The 24,029-nt window shown below is 41.0% G+C and overlaps 1 protein-coding gene across 2 annotated transcripts in view; it reads left to right on the forward strand.

Moving 5' to 3' along the window:
- Window positions 1–24,029, forward strand: part of LOC149148863 (uncharacterized) — a 96,773-nt gene that overhangs the window by 37,269 nt on the left and 35,475 nt on the right. For both annotated transcript variants that reach the window (XM_089440822.1, XM_089440823.1), the window contains exon 2: window positions 17,635–17,856. In XM_089440822.1, coding sequence (XP_089296948.1) covers window positions 17,635–17,856 — 222 coding nt within the window. The remainder of the gene's footprint in view (window positions 1–17,634; window positions 17,857–24,029) is intronic.

Here is a 24,029-nt window from a genome sequence, read left to right on the forward strand (position 1 = left end):
ACCAAGGGGAAGAACAAAGGGAAGGCCAAAAAAGGGGCCTCATCAGATGGGGCTAAGGGAAAGGAGAAGAAGAAGAAGAAAGATATGAATATGTCCAAAGTCAAATTTTGGGCATGTCAGAAGATGAGACACTATGTTGCTATGTGTCCTAAGTGGAAGAACAAGGGGAAGAAGGGTACTGCAACTTCAAAAGAGGTGGAGCAGTTTGCTTCATAGTTTGACACGAACTTTGCATCTATTACTTCTACATCTAGTAGGAGTACATCATCCGATGTGTGGTACATAGATAGCGAGGCTTCTTGCCGTATGATAGGTGCACGAGAGTACTTTTCAGAGCTTGCTGAGAGGGCACTTGATATTGAGATTGTACTAGGATATGACCGCACTATGAGAGCCGTTGGTGCGGGGACTGTGACTTTTGAGAGGGAGTCTTTGCCTCCTTTCTGTGACCTTTGAGAGGGAGTCTTTGCCTCCTTTGAAGGTCATGGATGTTTTGCATGTTCTGGGGATGAAAAGAACTTGATTTCAGTGTCTCAGGAGGGCAGGTATTGATGCATCCTAGGGGAGCTTCTATCACTTCGGCCAAAGTGATTGTAGTCCGCTCTGGGAAACTATACAAGTTCAATTCTCAGTTGGCATGAACATTGGTGAGTAGCACATCTGGTAGCACTCACACTGGTACCACTAGTAGTAGAGACTTGTGCGAGTTATGGCACCGGAGGATGGTGCATATGCATCATGGAGCTTTGAGAGTACTGAGGGAGATCACAACTAGAGTTCCTGATTTCAGTGTCGAGCATTATGAGGTCTACAGAGGGTGTGCTTTGGGAAAGTACACCAAGTTACCATTCCCAACGAGCGACAACAGATGTACAGGTATAATAGACTTTTTTCATACTAATGTTAGTGGTCGTATGTCTCATGTGTCTTTGGGTGGTTATGAGTATTATGTTATATACATTGATGACTACTCTAGGAGGACTTGGATATATTTCCTAAAGATCAAGGGTGAGGTCTTTAGTCGCTTTAAAGAGTTCAAAGCTCTTGTGGAAATGCAGACAAGTAGGAAGATTCGGGTCTTGATGTCAGACAATGGTGGCGAGTACACCAATGGTGGGTTTTCTGACTTCTATGCAGAGGAGGGAATTAGGAGAGAGTTCACGGTTCTTTACAACCCCCAGCAGAATGGGGTGTCTGGAAGGAAGAACAAAGCTATTGTTGGGGCTGCTAGAGCGATGATTCATGATCAGGGGTTGCCTTTGTTTTTGTGGGCTGAGGCCCACAATGCTGTTGTTTATCTTTAGAACAAGAGTCCTCATAGAGTATTGAGGAATATGACTTTGGAGGAGGGTTTCACTGGAGAGAAGCCTCATGTGGGGCATCTTCGTATCTTTGGATATCTCACATATTCTTATATCCCCAAGGAGCAGAGGACGACGCTGGAACCCATGGCAGAGAAGGTTATCTTTATGGGTTACAGTGAGACTTCAAAGGCCTATTGGATCTTCATTCCTTCTAAATCGAAGAGTGGTGATTAGGAGGGATGTGAAGTTTGAGGAGGAGATGGCCTATCAAAATCATGGGAGTATGATGAGAGAGTCACAGACGTCTCCTCAGTAGGGAGGTCAGGTACAGGGAGTAGGACCTCGGGGTTCTGGGTCAACTGGTACAAGAGGTACTTCAGTGTCAGTGACATTTGGGGCACCAGTGGCGAGTTCACCAAGCACTGCTTTAGGGAGTCCACTGGTACAGAGTTCTCATGGTACTTCAGTTGACACAGGTACAGGTGCCGGTATAGGTTCTTCGAGGACAGGTGCTGGTACAGGCACACCAGGGTCAGTTGGCAGACCTTCGGGTTCACCAGACTGGGGGGCAGAGGATGAGGTTCCCCATGGGGAAGCTTCTTCAGGGAAGAGGAGGCCCAAGTGGCTTCTGTTGATTTGGGGTAGCACTGGATGTGCTCTAGCCATGAAAATTGGTGAAGAGGCTAAGGCACATGAGATCTGCAATACCCAAAAAGGGTTTGGGCAGATTCTAAACAGTTTGGGAGATATTGAAATAATTAATATATTTAATGGAGTCCCTAAGTCTAAACTTAGGGAAAATAAAATATTAATGTGAATTAATATAAAACTGTGTTAGAATGGTCCAAAAGTCATGGATCAAGCTAGATCTAATCTTAGCCGTTGATTAGGGACTTAATCTCGGCCGTTGATTTGTTAACAAGAAAAGTATAAGAGGAGGTTTGAGGGTCACTTGGAGAACACACCAAGAGATCAAGATTTCGACTTTCTGGGGCTGGGTTTGTTGAGAAAGTTGAGAGGGTGATTAGAGTTGCAGCTGAGGGGCAGTGAATACAGAAGCAGAGAGGCAGAGATAGCACCGGGAGGATCAGCACAGTAGCCAGAGAGAGGGACGCAGAAGCAGCTAAGGGTTCACGTAGAGGCAGCCAGGAGCTGCACAGTGCCTTAGAGGGGCTAGCGTGGGTGACACAGAGTGCCAGAGCACTGATACAGTGCATCCAAAGGCTGATGCAGGCCAAGCCAGGGTGACGCTGGGCCAACACTGGGCTAGAGAGAGGTTGATGCAGTCCCTAGAGGTTGACGCAGGGGTTTTGTGGGGCAGATTGGAGCTGTGGAGCTGCCGGAGTGTTTATCCAGGGTTTCAACCGGAATATCTACTTCCGAGTAGAGAGGTACTACTGCCGAGAGTTTTCTTTGTTGGGTATACTGGATTTGGCACCCAAATTGTATTTTGAAACTGCTTAATAAATCAAACCCTCAGATAGCTGCACCGGTTTTCCCGCATTGGGTTTTTCCAGGGACATTAGTCCAAAAATAACGGTGTCACTTGTGTGCTTGTTTCTATTTCCTTCAATTGATGATTTGTAATGTGTTGAGCATGTACTTGTATTTATATTTATTTCCAGTATTTACATGGTAAATAACTTGTTAATTAACAGAACAAGTAGGTAGGAATAAATCAGTAAAGTGCATGAAGGGTTTCTAACGTGTCAGACTTAGAAATTCCAATAGCTTCAAGACACCTTGAAGGAAGCAGAGTCCGTTGGTCCTTCGAAGAGGGTGAACAGGGAGAGCGTGCCACCTGAGCGGTTCTACAGTTATGTAGCCAAGGTTATCAGCATTGTTGACTATGAGTCTACTAACTATGAGGAGGCTGTCAGCTAGGAGGTATGGAGAGAGGCTATGGTGGAGGAGTATGCCTCTATCATTAAGAACAATGTCCGGGAAGTGGTGCCTAGGCCCGAGGGAAAATCAGTTGTGACTTCTAGGTGGCTCTACAAGATCAAGCATGCTGCAGATGGTAGCATTGAGAAGTTCAAGGTGAGGTTTGTGGCTAGAGGGTTCTCACAGACAATGTTTTAAAACTCCGACTTCGACTCTGACTCGGCCGAGGATTGAATCCGACTCGGTCAACTCGATTTCAATGACTTGGTTGTTGTAAAAAATACATTAAATATATATATATATATATATATATATTTTTTTTTTTTAAAATTAAAAAAACATAATTTTAAAGATTTTCATTCACGTTTCCAAACACACAACATTTGAATATAGATAGAAGACAACATATGATCAAAGTAGGCTCACGAATATATCCATTATATCAAAATGGCACCCTGTGTACTGTCCACTACATACATGATGATGATATAGAGATCAAAACAAAAACACAACCAAGGAGGCTAGAAATGGCGTTATCCTCCAAAATAGATTGTAAGTCATCAAGGAACTAATACAAGGGTCCAAGAGTGTTCCTCACTCCAAGAAAGTCCCAAAGTGCATGTGTACATCTTCAAAAGGTGCATCCTCCACCATGATGTCATCCAGGAGAGATTCGATGTCACCCTTTTCAAGCATCTGAGTGACATGGCACTCCTAAGGGCAAGCACTGGCATCAAAGAGGTATGTGTTAGCCCTCCTAAGTCATCTCAATGATAACCATCCTCATCTGTGCTTTGGAAGAAGGCACCATCCACCAAAATAGGGTCAAGGCCAACCAGGGGGCATCTTCAGTCCATTTGGGCATATCATCAAATAGTCCAACGTCCAAGCTTTTAAGTTTAGTGTTTTAGCATTTGGAGGCTCATCAAGGGGTGTAGCATCACGTGGAATCAACTCAAGGCTCGATGCTCATCTTTGGAGGGCCAAGGTTGGGGCCACAAAGTTAGGTTTGCTTTAAGAAAGGGGCAAAGAACCTATTGGAAGGTTTTGAAGAAGAATGAAGCTATCCCTTAAGGAATCTCTACTACATATGTGATACCATCTAAACAAAGTTGCAAACCTCTCAAGATCAAACAAGATAAACTTATTTAGGGACAAAAAACCATTAAAGTATCATAGTGAAAACTTTGGAGTCCCCCAAAAGCAAAAAAAATAAAAATCGTTGTTTTTTAGTTCACGGGCCGCTGTCATCCAACCCGGCCGAGTAGGCTCGGACTTGGCTGAGTCGGCCGGGTTATTACTGAGCTGGTTCATTGGACGAGTCGACTTGGTGAGGCCTTGACTCAGACCAACTCGGCCGAATCGGTTTCGAGCCGGCCGAATCTTCAAACACTGCTCATAGATAGAGGGAGTTGACTATGTTGAGACCTTTGCTCCCGTAGCTTGGTACACTTCTATCCGGTCCCTTATTTCTATTGCTGCAGAAATGGGTTGGCAGATTGTTAAAATTGGCAACTAGGGCCAAACTCCATACGGGTCATCTTATTCATGGCTGATAATAATTTTATTAGATTCCTCTCGTTGAGAGGTGTAGGATTTATCTAAAGATCATCCGATTCCGATAAGTATTTATGGAGATATGAATTTATTTTGATTATGTATTAAGTATCAAGCCGACCAGCAACTCATGTAGGCTTAGAAGCTCAACAGTCGCATCTATTCAATCATCAACATTTGTATATAAAGATAGGAGGTCTTTTCCTCATTTGTACACTCTCATCTCATTACATCTCTCTCTCTCTGGTGCGCGGTGAAATCTTGCACTGGTGCGCGGCGAAATCTTGCACTGGTGCGCGGCGAAATTTGGACTGGTGCGCGGCGAAGTCTTGGACTAGTGCACGACGAAGTCTTGGACTGGTGCATGGCGAACAACTCACTGGTGGAGACTTGACAAGTTTGTTCTAGGGTTTGTTGCCCTAGTTTAGGGCTGATCTGAGGTTTGCTGTTGCTGATGTAAATCAGATTTATGTACTATTTCTCTCTGTTGAATTATTGAAGATAAAGGAAGATTTGATCAAAGGGTTTCCCCATATTGGGGTTTGTCCCTGGCTAGCCGCTACATTTTGTGTCTCTTGTCTTGGCTTGTTTTCTGTCGATCGTTTAATGTTCTATCTGCACTTTACTTAATGTACATGTGATTGCTAATCTATGGATAATAATAAGAAAAAGAAGTAAACTGCTCTAAGCGTAGAACATACCATAACTTAACATGGTATTAGAGCTGAGGTGAAGACAAAGGCCGAGCAAGAGCAAGAGCAATGACCGAAGAGAAGATTGGCAAGGCTATCCTAAAAAAACTATGGGGTCCTCAACACTCTTCCCTGCCGAAGACAAGCTCCGTGAGAAAGCTGACTATCACGGATGGAAGATGACTCTCAATCTAACCTTAGAAGATCAAGGAGTGTTGGACCATGTGAGAGGCAATATTGCTGAGCCTCCATCAAATGCACCTGCTGTTGCCAGGAACAAATGGAAAACCGGCGATGTCAAAACAAAGAAGATCATCCGGGACTCTATTGACAAGCGCTTGGTGGCCTATGTTTCTGAGCTAAACACCTCCAAGGAAATCTACGATAGACTGGTGAGTTTGTTTAAAGTTAATGATTTAAAGTTAATGATGCAAATCAAGTTTTGTTTCTCAAAAATAAGCTGAAGGAAATTAAGAAGGGCAGAGATGAGAGTATGTAAGCATACTTCTTAAGAAACACCGAGATCAGGAACGATCTCCTATCTATTGGGGAGATTGTTACTGATAGGGAAATGGCACTCACGACTCTTGGAGGATTACCATCCGAATGGTATGTGTTCAGGACTACTCTTCTCAACAACAATGTAATTCCTGGTTTCGAGGAATTAATGGCAAGATGCATTCAAGAAGAAACAAGGATAGAAGAGCAAGAAATGCCCATGCCTAAAGGTCCTCCTGCTGCCTTTTCTTCTCATGCTAAGAAAAGAAATAATACCGGGACTAAATCAAAAGGAAAGGCTAGACCTAAGGATGGAAGAAAAGGACGATGTTACATTTGCGATAAAGCAGGTCACTATGCAAGGCACTGCCCTGATAAAAGGGACTCTCACCGGGACGATGATCAAAATCCCTCTCTTGGCAATCAAAGGAATGGAAAATCTAGTAGCAGAGGTAAAAGGAGTGCTAAAAATCAAGGAAGAGAACAATCATTCAAGAAGGCTAGAAATTCCAGGTATGAATCTAACACTGTTGACAATAAGCAGGATGAATATTATCTACTAGTTGCTCTATATACCTCTGCTCCTTCGGACTCCCTGGGAATTTGGCTTATTGATAGTGGTGCCTCAAGGCACTTCACTGGTTACAAAGAAGTTCTCCATAATCTGATAGAGAAAGAATCTAACCTGGAAATTGTCCTTGGAGATAATATGAAATATCCCGTGAAAGGTGTAGGCAATGTCTCTCTTAAATTGAATCAAGGTAATACGATCCACTTACAGGATGTAGTATATGTACCTGACCTCAAAAAGAACCTGGTGTCCATTTCGACAATGGAAGACAAAGGCTACAAGGTGGCTTTCATCAATGGCAAGGTACGTGCATGGAAAATCAATACTAAAGATGCCTTCACTCTTGGTTTTCGAGTTGATTCATTATATCAGGTCGGAGGAAGTCCGCTAGGTGTCATGCCTTGTGACACATCTCAAGCCTTGATCGAGAAAACCGAAAAGAAGATCAAGATCTTAAGGACTGATAATGGGACTGAATATGAATCTAACGGGTTTCATGACTTTTGTAAAGAGGCTGGCATTAAGAGGGAGACTACACCATATTCTCCTGAACAGAATGGTGTGGCAGAAAGGAAGAACCGTACGATTGTGGAAGCTGTCCGTGCCATGCTCCGTGATCAAAGACTTCCAAAGTTTCTATGGGCAGATGATGCCCGAAGTGGATGAACCCATGGATCCTATTGATCCACCTGAGCCTTCCTCTTCTACAAAGAGGCCCTCTTGGCTTAGGGGGCTACTCGATGATGCTGAAGGACACACTGCACCCTGAGGAACCTTTCGTGAAAGTAAGAAACCTAACAGGTATTAGGGATACCTGACCATCATGAGCACGATCATACAAAATGAGCCTTCATCATTCTCAGATGCCGTCAAGCATCAAGTATGGAATGATGCTATGACCGAAGAATATGAGTCTATTATGAAGAATGATGTCTGGGAAGTAGTTCCCAGACCCCAGGACAAGACAATTGTCACTTCTAAATGACTTTACAAGATAAAGCATGCAACAGATGGAAGTACAGAAAAGTATAAGGCTCGTTTTGTTGCTCGTGGTTTCTCCCAGAAGGAAGGTATAGGCTACGACGAAATATTTGCACCTGTTGCTAGATATACTACCATTTGCTCGATCATAGCCCTTGCGGCTTCACAAGGATGGAACCTACATCAGATGGATGTCAAAGACCGCGTTCTTGCATGGTTCGTTCAAAGAAGAGGTCTACGTGGAGCAACCCGAAGGATTTGAGATTTCTGATCGAAAATCTCATGTATGCAGGTTGAAGAAGGCTTTCTATGGGCTGAAGCAAGCACCCCGAGCATGGTATGAGAGGATTGATAGCGACTTGATGAAGCTGGGATTCACTAAGAGTGAAGCCGATCCTAACCTTTACTTTAAGGTTGAAGATGACAAGCCTCTCATACTAGTGCTGTATGTGGATGACCTCTTTCTAACAGGTGCAGACCCTTCATTCACTAATGTAAGAGGGAGTTGGCTTCTGAATTTGAAATGAAGGACCTAGGACTGATGCACTATTTCCTACGACTTGAAGTTTGGCAGAAGTCAAGGGAAATTTTCCTATCTCAAGGAAAATATGTGGTAAAGATATTGGAAAGATTCAGTATGGTGGACTGCAAGCCTGTTACTACCTCGATGGAGATTGATTTTAAGAAGTTAAGTGGTAGCGTTGCTAGATCTATTTTACAAAATGCCACTTAGTATCGTCAACTCTTCGGAGCATTAATGTTCGCAGTGAACTCCCGTCCAGATATATGCTTCGTAGTCAACACGTTGAGTCAACATATGGTTGAACCTCACCACATATATTGGATTGGTGCCAAGAATCAGTTAAGATATCTTCGTGGCACAATTACTTATGGGTAAAGATACACTGCTGAAGATGTGAGACTACTTGGATACATTGATGCTGATTGGGCTGGCAATGTGGTGGACCGTAAGAGCACTTCTGGGTGCTGTTTCTCCTTGGGATCTGCTTCAATATCCTGGATGAGCAGGAAGTAGAAGTCGGTGGCTTTGAGCACCGCCGAAGCAGAGTATATTGCTACTAGCACGGCCTCCTGTAAGGCAGTCTGGTTGCGAAAGCTCTTTAGTGAGCTGTTTGGATTTACATTGGATACCACGATGATCCTATGTGACAACCAGAGTGGGATTCGTTTGTCAGAGAATCCCGTATTTCATGATCGCTCCAAGCATATTGATATCAGGTACCACTATATTCAAGATATGGTGCAGTGAGGAGCAATAAGGCTCCAACATATCGGTACAGATGAACAGGTCACCAACATTCTGACAAAGCCCCTAGGGAAGGTCAAATTCCTGACCTTCCGAGAATGATTTGGTGTCGTTCAAAGACCCTCTGATGAGGGTTCTGTATGATGTATTGAGCTCTGGGAGCTCGGGGGGGAGCGGGGTACTTCTTGGAGCGACATATGACCACAAGGTGACTCACCATCCCCTGGTGGTGCACCTTGTACAGGGTAAAAGGTTCAAACTTCCCCTGTGACACCCCGTGGCGACTATGTAGCAGGATGATTAGTTCTCCTGTGAGGTCTGGATGATGTGTTCTCCATGACGATTATGTAGCAGGATGATTAGTTCTCCTGTGAGGTCTAGATGATGTGTTCTCCATGACAATTGTGTAGTAGGATGATTAGTTCTCCTGTGAGGCCTGGATGATGTGTTCTCCATGGAGATTGTGGGACAGGATGATTCGCTCTCCTGTGGACGGGATGATTCGCTCTCCGTTGGACAAGATGATTCGCTCTCCTGTGGACAGGATTGATTAGTTCTCCTGTCAATGCATCCTACCCATGCTGTCTGGGACTCATGGGACCTCTCATCTGATCAATGAGCAGGGAAATGAGGATAGGGATCATAGTAGTACCGATGGACGCATCGCTGTATCTACCGTACTCCCTATGCTAGGATGACATTCATTGATCTGGGATCAATGATACTGGTCTGGGACCAGTGGTAGGAGTTGTACCCACTATGACACTGACTTTGGGTCGGTTGAGGAGTGGTCTGGGACCAGTGGAACACACTTTGAGACTGACCTTGAGTCAGTGGATGATGATACTGGTCTGGGACCATTGGTAAGAGTTGTACCCACTATGACACTGACTTCGGGTCGGTTGAGGATTGGTTTGGGACCAGTGGTACACACTCTGAGACTGACTTTGAGTTAGTGGATGATGATACTGGTCTGGGACCAGTGGTAGGAGTTGTACCCACTATGACACTGACTTCGGGTCGGTTGAGGACTGGTCTGGGATCAGTGGTATACACTCTGAGACTGACTTTGAGTCAGTGGAGGATGGTATGATACATCCTCGATCATTTCTTCTTCTTCATAATTCGGACAAAGCAGAGCAGATCAAAACAGAGCAGAGTAGAGCAGATCAGAATAGGGAAGAACAGAATAGAGTAGAGCAGGCAGAACAGAGCAGAAGAGCAGGGGTCAAGCTGTACAAGGCAGTGCATTTGATGGATGAATAGTAGCGACTGACAGACGAATTGCAGATGGAGTTCTCCCTAGCTGAGAGGGAGTGTTAAAATTGACAACTAGGGCCAAACTCCATATGGGTCATCTTATTCATGGTTGATAATATTTTTATTAGATTCCTCTTGTTGAGAGGTGTAGGATTGATTTGAAGATCATCCGATTCTGATAAGTATTTATAGAGATATGAATTTATTTTGATTATGGAATAATTATCAAGCCGACCAACAACTCATGTAGGCTCAGAAGCCCAACAATCACATCTATTCAGTCATCAACATTTGTATATAAATACAACAGGTCTTTTCCTCATTTGTACACTCTCATCTCAACACATGTCTCTCTCTCTGGTGCACGACGAAATCTTGCAATGGTGCGTGGCGAAATCTTGCACTGGTGCGCGGCGAAATCTTGCATTGGTGCATGGTGAAATCTTGGACTGGTGCGTGGCGAAATCCTGGACTAGTGCACAACGAAGTCTTGGACTGGTGCACGGTGAACACCTCACTAGTGGAGACTTGACAAGTTCGATCTAGGGTTTGCTACCCTAGTTTAGGGCTGGTCTGAGGTTTGCTGCTGCTGATGTAAATCAAATTTATGTACTATTTCTCTCTGCTGAATTATTGAAGATAAAGGAAGATTTGATCAAAGGGTTTCCCCATATTGGGGTTTGTTCCTGGCGAGCCACCACATCTTGTGTCTCTTGTCTTGGCTTGTTTTTTGTCGATTGTTTAATGTTCTATCTGCACTTTACTTAATGTACATGTGATTGCTAATCTGTGGATAATAATAAGAAAAAGAAGTAAACTGCTCTAAGCATAGGACATACCATAACTTAACATAGATCCATCAAATGGATGTGAAGACCACATTTCTGAACGGAGTTATAGAGGAGGAGGTATATGTTGAGGAGCCACAGGGCTTTGAGGTACTTGGGCGGGAGACCCATGTATGCCGGTTGAGGGGAGCACTCTACAATCTTAAGCAAGCTCTGAGAGCTTGGTATTCGAGGATTGATACTTACTTGCAACAGATGCATTTCACGAAGAGTGATTCAGATCCGAACCTATACTACATTGTTGTAGGGGATGATCCACTCATTCTTGTGCTGTATGTTGATGACTTGTTCATCACTGAGGCAGAGAGATTGATTAGTGGTTGCAAGGAGGATCTTGCTATGGAGTTCGAGATGAATGACATTGGGTTGATGCATTACTTTTTGGGGCTTGAGGTGTGGTAGGAGGAGGGGCATATCTTTTTGGGGCAGGGGCAGTATGCTGTGGATTTGTTGAGCAAATTTCACATGGTAGACTGTAGAACCATGTCTACACCTATGATCATCAATTGGTTCACATTCTAGTTTGGTGGATCCCACATTGTATAGGCAACTTATTGGGTCCTTGATGTATATGGTCAACACAAGGCCAACTATATGCTTTGTAGTGAACACACTTAGCTAGTTCATGGTTGAGCCCAGGAGGGTGCACTGGGTAGTTGCAAAGTACATTCTTTGCTATGTGCAGGGGAATGTTAATTATGGTCTGGACTATAGGCAGGGAGATGGAGTGAGGTTGGCAGGTTACACAGATTTAGATTGGGTAGGGTGTGCTTCTGACAGGAAAAGCACTTCAGGGTGTTGCTTGGGATTGGGTTCGAAAGTTGTGTCGTGGTTCAGTCAAAAGAAAAAGTTAGTTGCTTTGAGCTCTTTTGAGGCCGAGTATATAGCTGCTAGCTAGGCTAGTCGTGAGGCCATTTGGCTTCACAAGTTGTTGTATGGCCTATTTGATAAGGAGTTGAGATCGACGGTTGTTCACTGTGATAACCAGAGTTGTATTAAACTCATGGAGAATCCAGTGTTTCATGAGAGGTCAAAACACATTGACATCAGATATCGTTTCAACAGCGACTATGTTCAGAAGGGGGCGGTGAAGTTGGAGTATATATCGACAGATGAGTAGGTGGCCGACCTTCTCACGAAGTCCTTGCCAAGAGGCAAGCATGCCCAGTTTAGGGACAAGATGGGTGTGGTGAGAAACACTTTCCTCGGTAAGAGGGAGTGTTTATTTTTAAATCTACCTTGGACAAGTGGTTTCCCATGAGTTAGTCTTTACCTAGGGAAAAGTGTCCAAAATAATTCTTTTCCTAAGTGTGACTTTATAAAGTGAAAGTGACTTTATAAGTGGTAAAGTCAATGTTAAATTATAAAGTGAAAAGTGACTTTTGACAAAGTACAATATGGGTACTTTATTTAATTGGTGAGTTAAAAAATAGAAAGTGAGAATTAAATGCACATTTATTCTCATCCCTTGATCTAAATGAATCTGAGCCATTAGATCTTAGGGTTGCCCAAAATTCATTTAGGGAAACAAAAGGGGGAAAAGAAAAGAGAGACCGTATTCATTCTTTATGAGCAGATTGGAGAAAGGAGGTTGAGAGTTGGAGAAAAGTTCTGAAGGAGAAATTTGTTGCAACAAGCTGAAGGAGTGATTTCTGGGCAAAGCTGGGCACGACATTCAAGGCATAGACGACTGTAGAAGGTATAGTACGAAAAACATTTAATGCTGTGAGCTGCATGCCATTCGAGAGAAGTTTTTGAGATTTTTTTTGAAAAATCCGTACAATCTTTACAGGATTCCGTATTGTCCGTATCCATATAGTACATATTTTCAGCTTCAAGTGAGCATGGAAGTAGAGGCAAATTGGGTTCGATTTTCACTGAGTTTTGGGTTGAAGAGATACTTGGAAGGATCCATAGGGCTTGATTCAGAACTCCTTAGCCTTATCAAGCTTGTGATCATCGGAGTGGTCATAGGTTTGCAGTCCATCATGTCAAACATTTTCAACATCTTGATCATGAACTTTCCTTGACCTAGATAGATTTCATCAGGTCCTTGCCAAACTTCTAGTCCCAAATGGTAATGCATCAACCCTAGATCCTTCATGTCAAATTTTGCTGCTAGTTTCTTCTTACATTCTTCGATTCGACCTTCTACACTTGTCAAGAGAAGATCATCTACATACAGAAGAATGATTACAGGTTCGCCATCTGCAACCTTGATATAAAGGTTCAGATCAACAAAACTTTTTGTGAAGCTTATCCTTTGTAGGTATGCATCCATTCTAGCATACCATGTCCTTGGTGCTTGCTTGAGGCCATATAATGCTTTCTTCAAATCCCAAGGGTTTCTCTATATAGACTTCCTCATCTATTATGCCATTCAGAAATGCAGTCTTGACATCCATTTGGTGGATGTTCCATCCCATCAATGCTGCCAGAGAGACCAATGAACGAATCGTTGTATATCTTGCTGTTGGAGCAAATGTCTCTTTGTAGTCGATGCCTTCTTTCTGAGAGAAGCCCCTAGCCACAAATCTTGCCTTATACTTATCTATACTTCCATCTGCCACACGTTTGATCTTATAGATCCATTTGGAAGTTACCACATATTTGTCTTGGGGCCTAGTTACGATCTCCCAAACTCCGTTCTTCATTATAGATTGATATTCTTCATTCATGGCATCCTACCATTCTCGATGATTGACAGTGTCTTCAAAAGTGGATGGCTCTACTTCTATTAGTTTTGTAATGTATGCAACATACCCATAATATCTCTTGGGTTTCTTGCTTTCTCTAAATGAGCGTTTCGTTGCCCCATGACCTTCTACATCAAGTAGTGTAGATTTCAACTAGTTAGTTCTCTTTCTTGATTCGGTGAGGAGCACAAGTTGAATGGGTTCACTGGGACACTCATCTTCATGATGAGATTCTTCTTCTTCTTTGTTAACTTCTTCTTCAAACATTGGAAGTTCTTCGTCATTAGAATCCATGGGAAGTTCCCTAGATTTCTTGAATGCAATACTCTCATCAAATATGACATCTTGACTTACTTCTATATGGTGTCCTTCCTTTATGTAGATCCTATAAGCCTTAGAGGAGTTACTGTAGCCAACAAATGTTCCTCTCATGCCTGATGGATCTTGCTTCTTTCTTTTGTCCTTTGGTATATGAATATATACAGGACACCCAAAGATACAAAGATGTTCTACAATTGGTTTCTTCCTAGTGAATACTTCTTCGGGAGTCTTGTTGTCTAGTGACCTGTGGGGACTTCGATTTTGAATATATACTACTGTCTTTGTGGCTTCACCCCACAAGAATTTTGGTAGATCTTGATCATGTAACATTGCCTTTACACTTTCTTCAATGGATCAGTTCTTTCGTTCTGCAACTCCATTTTGTTCATGATTATATGGGACTATCAATTCCCTCTTAATCCCAGATTCCTTACAGAAGGCTATAATTTCCTTTGGATTTATACCCTCCGCCATTATCAGATCTTAGTATCTTGATTCTTCTTTCTGTAAGGTTCTCTACTTCAACTTTGAATTCTTGAAATTTTGTAAATACTTTGTCCTTAGTTTTCATTAACTAAACCTAGGTCTTTCTTGAATAATCATCTATAAATGTGACATAATATAGATGACCTCCAAGAGATTTAGGAGTCATAGGGCCACATACATTGGAGTGAATGAGAGCCAAGATTTCTTTTGACTGTGAAGCACTGCTTCCAAATCGTCTCTTGGTATTCTTACCCAATGCACATCTCTTACATACTCCTTCGTGATCTTCTTTCAATTCAAGGATTCCATTTACTATGGAGCTTAGAGTTGGATGGATTTTGAAATGAAAATGACCAAATCTTCTATGCCATAACTCACACAGGCTGATTTCAATGTGAACCAAAGCTTGTGCTAGAGGAGATATCAATTTGTAGAGTCTTTCTTCTCGGATACCAATTACTCTAGCATTCTCTATGCCTGAGTTTTTACTTCGTACTACAACCTTTCCATCACTGAAAGTTACTCTATTACCCTTATCTTCTAGAGTTGAAATGGAAAGTAAGGTCTTATGCAAACTTGGAACAAATAGGATGTTGTTTAGGTGACTGTTGCTTCCATTTTCTAGCTCTATGGAGGTTGATCCAATTCCTCTTACGGGATAACCCTTATTATTTGCAAGTTCCACTGAGTAAGAAGATTTTCCCTTTGATAATGTCTTCAATTGTTTATGATGACTAGTCGTGTGCCTAGATGAACCACTATCAATTACCCAATTGCTTTCGTCTTGGAATGTGCCATTGAGTGCCGAGAAGTGACCTTCATCTTTTGCCTTGATTGCTTCATCCTTTGTAGTGAATAGGAGATTCCATGCTTCCTTGAAGCTTTTCTTGATATAGCTTGCTACCTTTGAACACTTTTTGATGAGCTTCTTCAATATAGTGGAGATCTTCTTAATGCCCTTAGTCAACCTTATCTCTGGTACCATGTTGAGAAATCAAAAGGGTAGTGATTATACAGATTTCTCTTTGCTTGATAATTGCTTGTGATGTACTTTTACTTATTAGCTTTGTTACTTATTATTATTATTATCCAATTTTATATGTGAATCATCAAACAACTACCAAAACAAGAAGAACAAGAACAAAAAATATAGGCTGCAAGCCAGGGCCGAAACCTCTCCACTTGAGAGGAAAACCGGCAAATCCCTTCTCTTCCTTATAGATTCTTCAATTGATGAATTCCAAGACCTTAAGACTGAGTTCAGAACCCTCCAAGACCAAGACCAAGCTCTCTAGATGATATGCTAACCTTGATCCTGTCAAACCCAGTCAAATCTCTTCCAGTAGCACTTCTTCGACCTCCAGTTGCAGAAATTTCGGCCTCCACTGCAAATCTGAAATTTCGCCCCCCTAGCAGTGGCTTTTGCCACACGTGTGAACTTCAATTTGCCTTCTTAGCTCTCCTTTGACCTTTGCTTGACTTTCCCTCACTTCAGGAGCATGAAGATTACCCTTGGTAACGTTCGCTTGACCTACTTGTCTCTTTTTATCCAAGATCGAACTTGAAGATAAAAACCCTAGGTCTTGATGAAGAAACCCTAGTTCTCCTTAGCACGTGTGGGAGAAAACTAGCCCAAACACAAATATCCTTCGTCCTTCTCCTTCTTCGCTACCTTCCTTTTCCTTCACTAGAATGAGTGGTGAGTGAATGTGCTTCAAGTAGGATGAGTTCTCTTCTATTTATAGGCTCTTCAAGGGTGGACGTGGCTCTTCCTTTAGGTCGACTTGCCAGCTGCCAGGCTGACCTGGTCCTAGAGGGTATCTGGAAACTTTTAAAGACAAAAATAATTTTCTTTACAAGTTACAATGTGCTTGATGTAGTCTTCAACTTATGACAATGACTCTTGACTTCTTGACCTATGACAAACCCTAGAAGCACTCAATGGGTGCTTGACCTATAAAATAAAAGACCTTGAGCATGAAATCCATGCTCCAAAAATAATAATACTATTTTCTCATTCTTTCATTTGACACTTTACAGCAATCAAAAGTACATTTCATGATTCATCTATATGAAGACCGAACCTAGTTACACATTTTTCAACATTCTTGAGATTATTCTTTCTCCTAGACCTTCACTTCCTCTTTCTTCTTGCTTCTTATTGCGGATCAAAGATGAGATGATTGTGTGCTAATGAGGTCGAAGTTCCTTCTATGTATATGCTTCTCATGAGGCTGAATTAGGCCTCTTCTACGCTGACTTTCTTTGGCAGGGCCGACTTGGTCTTGGAGGTTACAAATGACTTTCTAGACAAAAATAATATCTTTTACATTTTACGACATGCTGAAATGGGTCTTATACAAATGAGAACGACTCTCTTGAATCATGACAAATATTCCTTTGGCTTGAGAAACCCTGTATGCTTGACCTAATTAACCAATCAAATGGAGCATGAAACCCATGCTTGCAAATAATATTTTTCTTTCTTCTTTTGCTTTTTACATAAGATATACATAATGACATAAGTACAATGACACTTATGAAGACCGAAGCTAATTACATTTTCCAACAATATCCACATCCATACAAAAGCATGTACAATGTATATAAAACCCTTTAGCACCATGATGTATGAAAACAAATTTTTGTGTCTACAAGACATAATGTGTTTAATCCATAGATAATATCCTTTATGTGGAGATGACTGTTTTGCCACAAATTATTTAGGGAGCTGGCTTGGGTCATGGAGTGTGATTAAAGGAAAAAAATTAAATTTTTGCTGAAATGAAATGAAATGATTGCGTCAGTAATGTATTGGATTATGAAGCTACATATTGAGTAAGATTAGACTTGATATGTGCCACTTCGAAGATTCTGACAATTTTTTTGCTTGCATAGAACATGGTGACTGACAGGCCACTGAAGCCAATCGCGAGTAACACAGTTGAAATAAAATATGCACAAGGAAAACCATAGGTCATAAGACTATTAGATGTCTCTTTTGTTTACACATGATGATGGCTGGTTTAGTGCTTTCCTTCAAAAAATTGACCAACACATTCCAAGCTTTTTGCACACAGTAAAATTTTATAGCCCACTTAAGTGACGGGAACAGTGTTTTGAGCTGCTGCATAATTCTCCTCCAAAGATACTTTTTGTAGTAGTGCACAACAAATCACCTCCTTTTCTTATGGAAAACTTTAATATCAGTTACTATTGGTCACTATTCTGTCTCACTGATGCCAGTTATATTACATTGTGTCTTGTAGGTGAGACAAAAGCCAGGACAAATTCAGGGTTCCCAGTTCCAGCAGCCTGTTTCTTCAGGGCAGCCTTTGCAAAGCATGCAAGCAATTGGATTGATGGGGTCAATTGGTTTAGGCTCACAAAATAGAATGAGTGGGTCTCTTTATGCCCAGCAACGCATTGGACAAGGCACATTGAGATCACCACCGTCACAGTCTCCACAACAATCACTCTCTTCTCCTCAGGTGCAGTCTTCAGTCAAACAAGTTACAAGTTTTTAGACTATTTATTTACCCAGAGCTAATAAATATACTTGTCAAATTAATTTATATTCCGACCTAAACGTTTTGCTTAAAATACAAAGCTATTGGAAAACACCCTGAATAAAGTGTCTAGGCACACCATTTTTTGGTAATATTTATTTGTCTTTGACTACAATTTTTGGGTTGTAGAGATTAATTAACAGAAAATCATTTTAGCATTGCATTTTAAAAATGGATTAGGTGGCCATAGCTACCCAGCTGCCATGCTGATTCTGTCGTTTTTTTTCTCTTGAAAATGATACAATACATTGGAAAAATTATCAATGTACATCTTCAAAAGCTCACATAAGCTCATATATAACTGAGGGGATATTCACACCATGGTTGAAACTAGGGGAGAGCGGACAATTAGAATCTTATACCACTAGTCAGGATCCACAAAAAAAAAATTGGCTCCACTTGAGGTGAAGATGAAGCAAATGTGAAAATTTTGGAAATGTGCACTCTAAAGCAATTCAGAAATTTCACCTCATGTACTTGAGGTTCCTCAGGTCTGTTTCAATGTTATCAGAACCAAACCGGTGATTGATCTGAAAAACTTTGTGGACTAGGAACCGGTCGGAACTGGACCAGATCCAGTAAAGAACCGGAAAAAAACGGTTTACTAAAAACACACAAAATTTTCATATTTTAAAGAAAAACATATATATACATGTGCATCCATATGAATCCAAACCATTTATACACAAATACACAAAAGTTCTCATTTATGTAGTATGTAAGGGTGCACATAACGAAAATAACATTGAGTGCAATCCATCCCTAAACCGAAAGTACATCAACAAATAGGCTCTAGATGGCCTCTAGTATCCAAAAAAAATCATGCTACAACAAATACATACATATCATCAAAATCATTGCCTATATTGGGATTTTCGTCATCAATATAACTGTAAGCATTAAAATAAAAAACATAGCATGTCGAGCTAAGATTTTGTTTGAGTGATGGGTACATTTTTAGTAGAGTCATGATAGAGGAGTTCGACAACCAATGCCACTAACATCGAAGTACATAGAGGGATTGGTGCTCTTTATTAAATACAAGTTCCTTACCCTCGTACATGACAAATCCTAATGGAGACGTTACAATCCCTACAATCCTGATATCCTGAAAAATTGTTAAGTTTGTTGGATTCTGAGTGAAATCTAAAATTCTACTTTCTCCGTATGAAATCTATTGAGGTTGGAACCACTCTCAAACATCCCAACTCCTGAGTCATTTCATGGTAATATTAAAAATTAAGTAAAATGATGGAAATGAAAGATTAAGGAGAATGGCACTTTTACATCCTTAATATTTCATTTTCATCCTTTTACTTTAAGAATTCAACATTACCATGAAATGCATAGCAATAATAAGATTATATGCTTGCATATTACGCTAGCCTAGTGGAGAATTAGAAGTGGGCCAACCAAATGAAAAATTAAAAAATTAAAAAAAAGGGGCAATTTTTTTACGCTGACCTGGGACGGTACAAACCACACAAAACCGGTCTTGAACTGGCCCATTCGGTACCGAACCGGCTGGTTTGGTGGAATAGGCTCTTTCGATACAGAACGACTGGTTCGGAGGCCTGGTTTGGATTGGTTTTGGGCCAAAATCGGTCGGACCAGCCAGTTCCACCAGTTTTGTTCCAGTTCTGATAACATTGGTCTGTTTCATAGAACTCTCAGCCTTGTGGCTGGATCTGAAATATTTATTATAATAGAAAACACTTCAATTCTGTCCAACCTTTTCACTAAGCAACCTCAAGAAGATAGATACCGAAATTGTACTCGGAAAAGCAATAACACAGCTTTTAGGGCACAATCTCAACCAACACAAAGATCTGAAAATTACTTTTATAACAACAGAGAGTCTAAATCTGTTTCTTAGCTTCATCTATGCATGCTAAAACACATAACCTTTCAGCCTGGCTCCCTCAACAACGTAATTCATTAAAACAGCGATGAAACTATTCATGACGGTGGGAAACCAAACATAGAAATTTAAGACTGCAATAGTACACTTCATATGTTACACAAATGAAGATAATGTACAATACCTTTTAGCTCATCCCAAGTTGGTACAAGTCGCTTCAGCTGATCCCATGCAAGGACCCTCCATTGGCTTCCCAAACCCTAGTTAGGGTGTCTATGATCAACAAGAAGCCCAACCAACAATACAAAGACCTAGCATGGTATCCCTGTTAGAAAATAGATTAGAACAACATTTAATTCATCTTTTCCACCATGACAGTTATTTGTGATATTATGTTCTTCCTTTTATTTATTATGCTTATGTTCTTATCATCAAATAAATGCCAAAACAATGAAGATCACAGCCATACAAAAATGAACACAAGATATAAGCTCCAAGCCAAGGCAAAACCCCTCCAAGGGGAAAATCCAGAAATAACTTCTCTTCTAATAGAATCAACTTTGAAGGAGATTAACAAAGACCAAACCATAGACCATGGCTGCCTGCAAGAACCAAGCCAACCAACCAATCTTCCTTCTGCAATGCAAGACAAAGTCTACCAAGAGCAGCGAAACAATATCCTTACAAAGCAAGGCTCTTCTAGCCTTTTGGTTCCGCAACAAAAGTCTATAACTGTCCCTGCAATTTTCAGACCTGAGATACACTCAGAAACTCTAGGTTTCTCACACGTGTGAGCTGAAAGATACAAAATTCAGACCTTGGATCTCCTTTAGGGCTTCTCCCTTCCTGCGCTAGCCTTTTCCTTGCTTTCCTAGGACTTTCACACTCCTTCCTAATTGCAAACCGAATCCAAGATGCTTATGCTTGATGTGTGTCACAATAGGTTGAATTTCCATCCTTTATATAGCATTTCCTAGGGCTCGAATAGCCCTCACAAGGCTGACTTCTTCCTAGCTGGCCGACCTGGTCTTGGGAGGCTTCTAGACACTTCCAAATACAAAATAAAATTTTCTTTCCAAATACAATGACTCTTTGACTCGTGTAAACCCTAGGAGACCTAATGACAAATAACTTGAGCATGAAACCCATTCTCTAAAATAGTTTTCTTTTATTCTTTATATCATTTTCTTTCTCCTTTTGATAGACAAATAATATTTGCATCATGTTATGAGTCAAATGACAATTATGAAGATTGAAACTAGTTACAATTTCCAATACTCCCTCTTAACTAGGCAGGTATTCATAATTATCCAACTAGTACAAGGACAATACTCCCTTTGAAAAGTTCTCATAAGAAGAGTTGGATTGATAAGCCCACTGTAAGCATCAACATTATGATCAACTAGCACCGTCTTTGAGGCCTAACTAGACAAGCTCTACTTCATTCAAGGGCATTATTTTGGGAGGCTTTACTTGTGATACCGCACTACCTCTACAAGGCACATACCTCATCCGGATGTCCACAAAGTATGTATGTTCTGTTACCGTTCAAACCAGCAGGGGTCCTAGGAGGGGATCCTAAAGGGAAACTACTAGGTCAAGGGCAACAATGGAGCGATAACCCACTGTCACCTCAGCTAAGGCTCCTTGCTCTTTATGAACTTTTACGAACATCAAAATTCATCCACGACATACAAACTCGTCCTCCAAAAGGGATAGCAAAAATATCACAAGAACAAATAACCCAATCCAAGTGATGATGATCAAAATGAATCATCTCACTTCTATTTATTCGATTTAGCTAAATTGGCCTAATTGAGCCCCTAAAATAAAACAATGTGCATAATAACAATACTTTTGGTGACAAGCCCACCAAATAGCTCAATAATGTAAAGATAAGCCTCTCATGAGGGTCGAATGATCAATAAAGTTAGTCGTTGGGCCTTTGAGGAGGCCTAATGAAGTCCAAGGGGTGCTATGATGTAGAAATGGTCTCCAAATGTTGGTTGATATGATGGTATACAAATGGGTTACCATTCTGATTCTTCTTATTAGAAATTCTTCAGATTGAGAATGACCAAGTACCATTATGAATACCTCCTTAGTTAAGAGCGATTGTTGAAAAATTTAACTAGGTTTTGTCTCCATAATGACATGTAATTGTGATTTTTGTAAATGATGAAAAGAAAAAAATGGAACTATTATTATGCTTGCTTCATGGGTTTCATGAGCAAGAGATTTTATTGGCTCCCATTGAGAGCCTTTAGGATTTGTCAGTAAAGTCAAAGAGTCAATGTCATGAATGAAGAACTCTTCTTGGGGATATGACAAATGTATACGAGTCTATAAAAGTGTCAAGAAGCCCTCCGACGACAAGCACTAGTCCTCCTCTTCAGGTCGGCCTCCAAATGAAGTAAATAACACATGTCAACTCACCAAATTAGAGACACATCCCTTCGTTGAGGTCATGTCAACTTATATATGGGTAGACCACTATAGATGAGAGAAGGATAACGAGGATCTTTGTTTGGGCTAATTACTGAAACATAAGTTCGGATCTTTAAGTGAAGATATCAGTGCTACAACAGAGGGATACAGTTCAGATGAGGGTATATATACCACAACTTATATAGAAGCCATAGTTTGGTGCTAGTTCGATGCTATGAAGGAGTTTTCTATTCAGTGATATATTATATTATTTCGGTGTTGTTATAGTTAGGGCATTTTGGTGACAATATAGTGATATGGTTCAGTGCCATCTCAAGTATGTCTACAGTTCGTTGCTATCAGACTATGCTCTGAAAGGAGACGATCTCAACCCTACAAAGGTCAAAGCAAAAGAGGAACTCAAAGGAGGAAGGAGAAGACAGTTATGAGAACTTGGAGTGGCTAATAGGTCAAGGGTCTTGTTCTTGGTATTCGTCAATTGGAATATCTATAAGAAGAATTTGTGCGGGTTTTCCTCTCAAAGAGTGAGAGGTTTGGCCCTGGCTAAGAGCCTACATTCTGTGTCTCTTGTCTATTTATGTTCATGCATTGGTTATTGTTTGATGAATAAGAACGCTAATAATCTAGGAAGAAGAAGATTCCAGTCTAAAGTTGTAAAAAGCATTCACAAGTAGTTACTAATCGAAGAGAAATCACTTAATACTAATGCTCTAGATTTCTCAACATGGCATCAGAGCTAAGGTGACGAAGTCAAGAAAGAAGGGCATATAATGAAGCATAAAAACTGATAGCTTGTAGACTTTAATGTAAAAATACAGAACAGGTATTTGAAATAATAAGTTATTATATATATAAAATGTATATGTGATGATCAAATGTTACAATGAGGACTCACATATATACCTAAGCAGGCGTCTTTTCGTGACTGGGCATGTCTTTTAGACATGCTTTTTAACTTAATGACTATTTAACATAACCAATATTTGATTATGTTAAAATTGGCAACTAGGGCCAAACTCCATGTGGGTCATCTTATTAATGGACACTGATATTTTCCTTGGATCCCTCTCAACGAGAGGTGTAGGATTGATTTAAAGATCATCCGATTTCGATAAGTATTCATGGAGTTATGAATTTATTTGCGTTATAAGACAATTCGTCAAGGTCGGCCAACAACCAAATAAACCCCACATGTGCTCAACGTTTTAGTATAAATAGAGGCGACCTTCAAGTCATTTCAACACACTCAGGATCTCTTCCTCTCTCTACTTATCTTTGGGTTTTAGTAGGAGGAGAGATCCTAAGGAATAACGTTGCCATGATCCAGAAAAGTCGGAAAAGCCAGAATTGCTGGAAAAGCCGGAAATTCCAGAAAAGACGGAACAACCGGAAAGGCGGAATTGCTGGAAAAGACAGAAAAGCCGAAAAAGCCGGAACTGCCGGAAAATTCGGAACTACCAGAAAAGACGAAACTTCTGGAAAAGCCGGAAAAGACGGCACTGCCAGAAAAGCCAGAATTGTCGGGAACGGCCGGAACTGCTAGAACTGTCGGAACAACAGGAGCATCTGTCTCCGAAGGAGAGCAGCATGCAAGGGACAACTAATTAACATTGGGATAATTGTATGGTACTTAGCAACGAATACACCAAGCCTGGAATGTTACAGCTAGCATGCAAGGGACAATTAGCATGCAACAGCAGGCATGCTAAGGAAAACAAGCATGCTAGGGACAACAAGCAAGCAAGGGACAACAAGCAAGCAAGATGAGCCAACACATAGGTCAGTA

The sequence above is a fragment of the Pinus tabuliformis genome, chromosome 9 (genome assembly GCF_031772625.1).
Source record: "Pinus tabuliformis cultivar Carrire ecotype Pingquan chromosome 9, CPIR1, whole genome shotgun sequence".
NCBI classification, from domain to species: Eukaryota; Viridiplantae; Streptophyta; class Pinopsida; order Pinales; family Pinaceae; genus Pinus; species Pinus tabuliformis.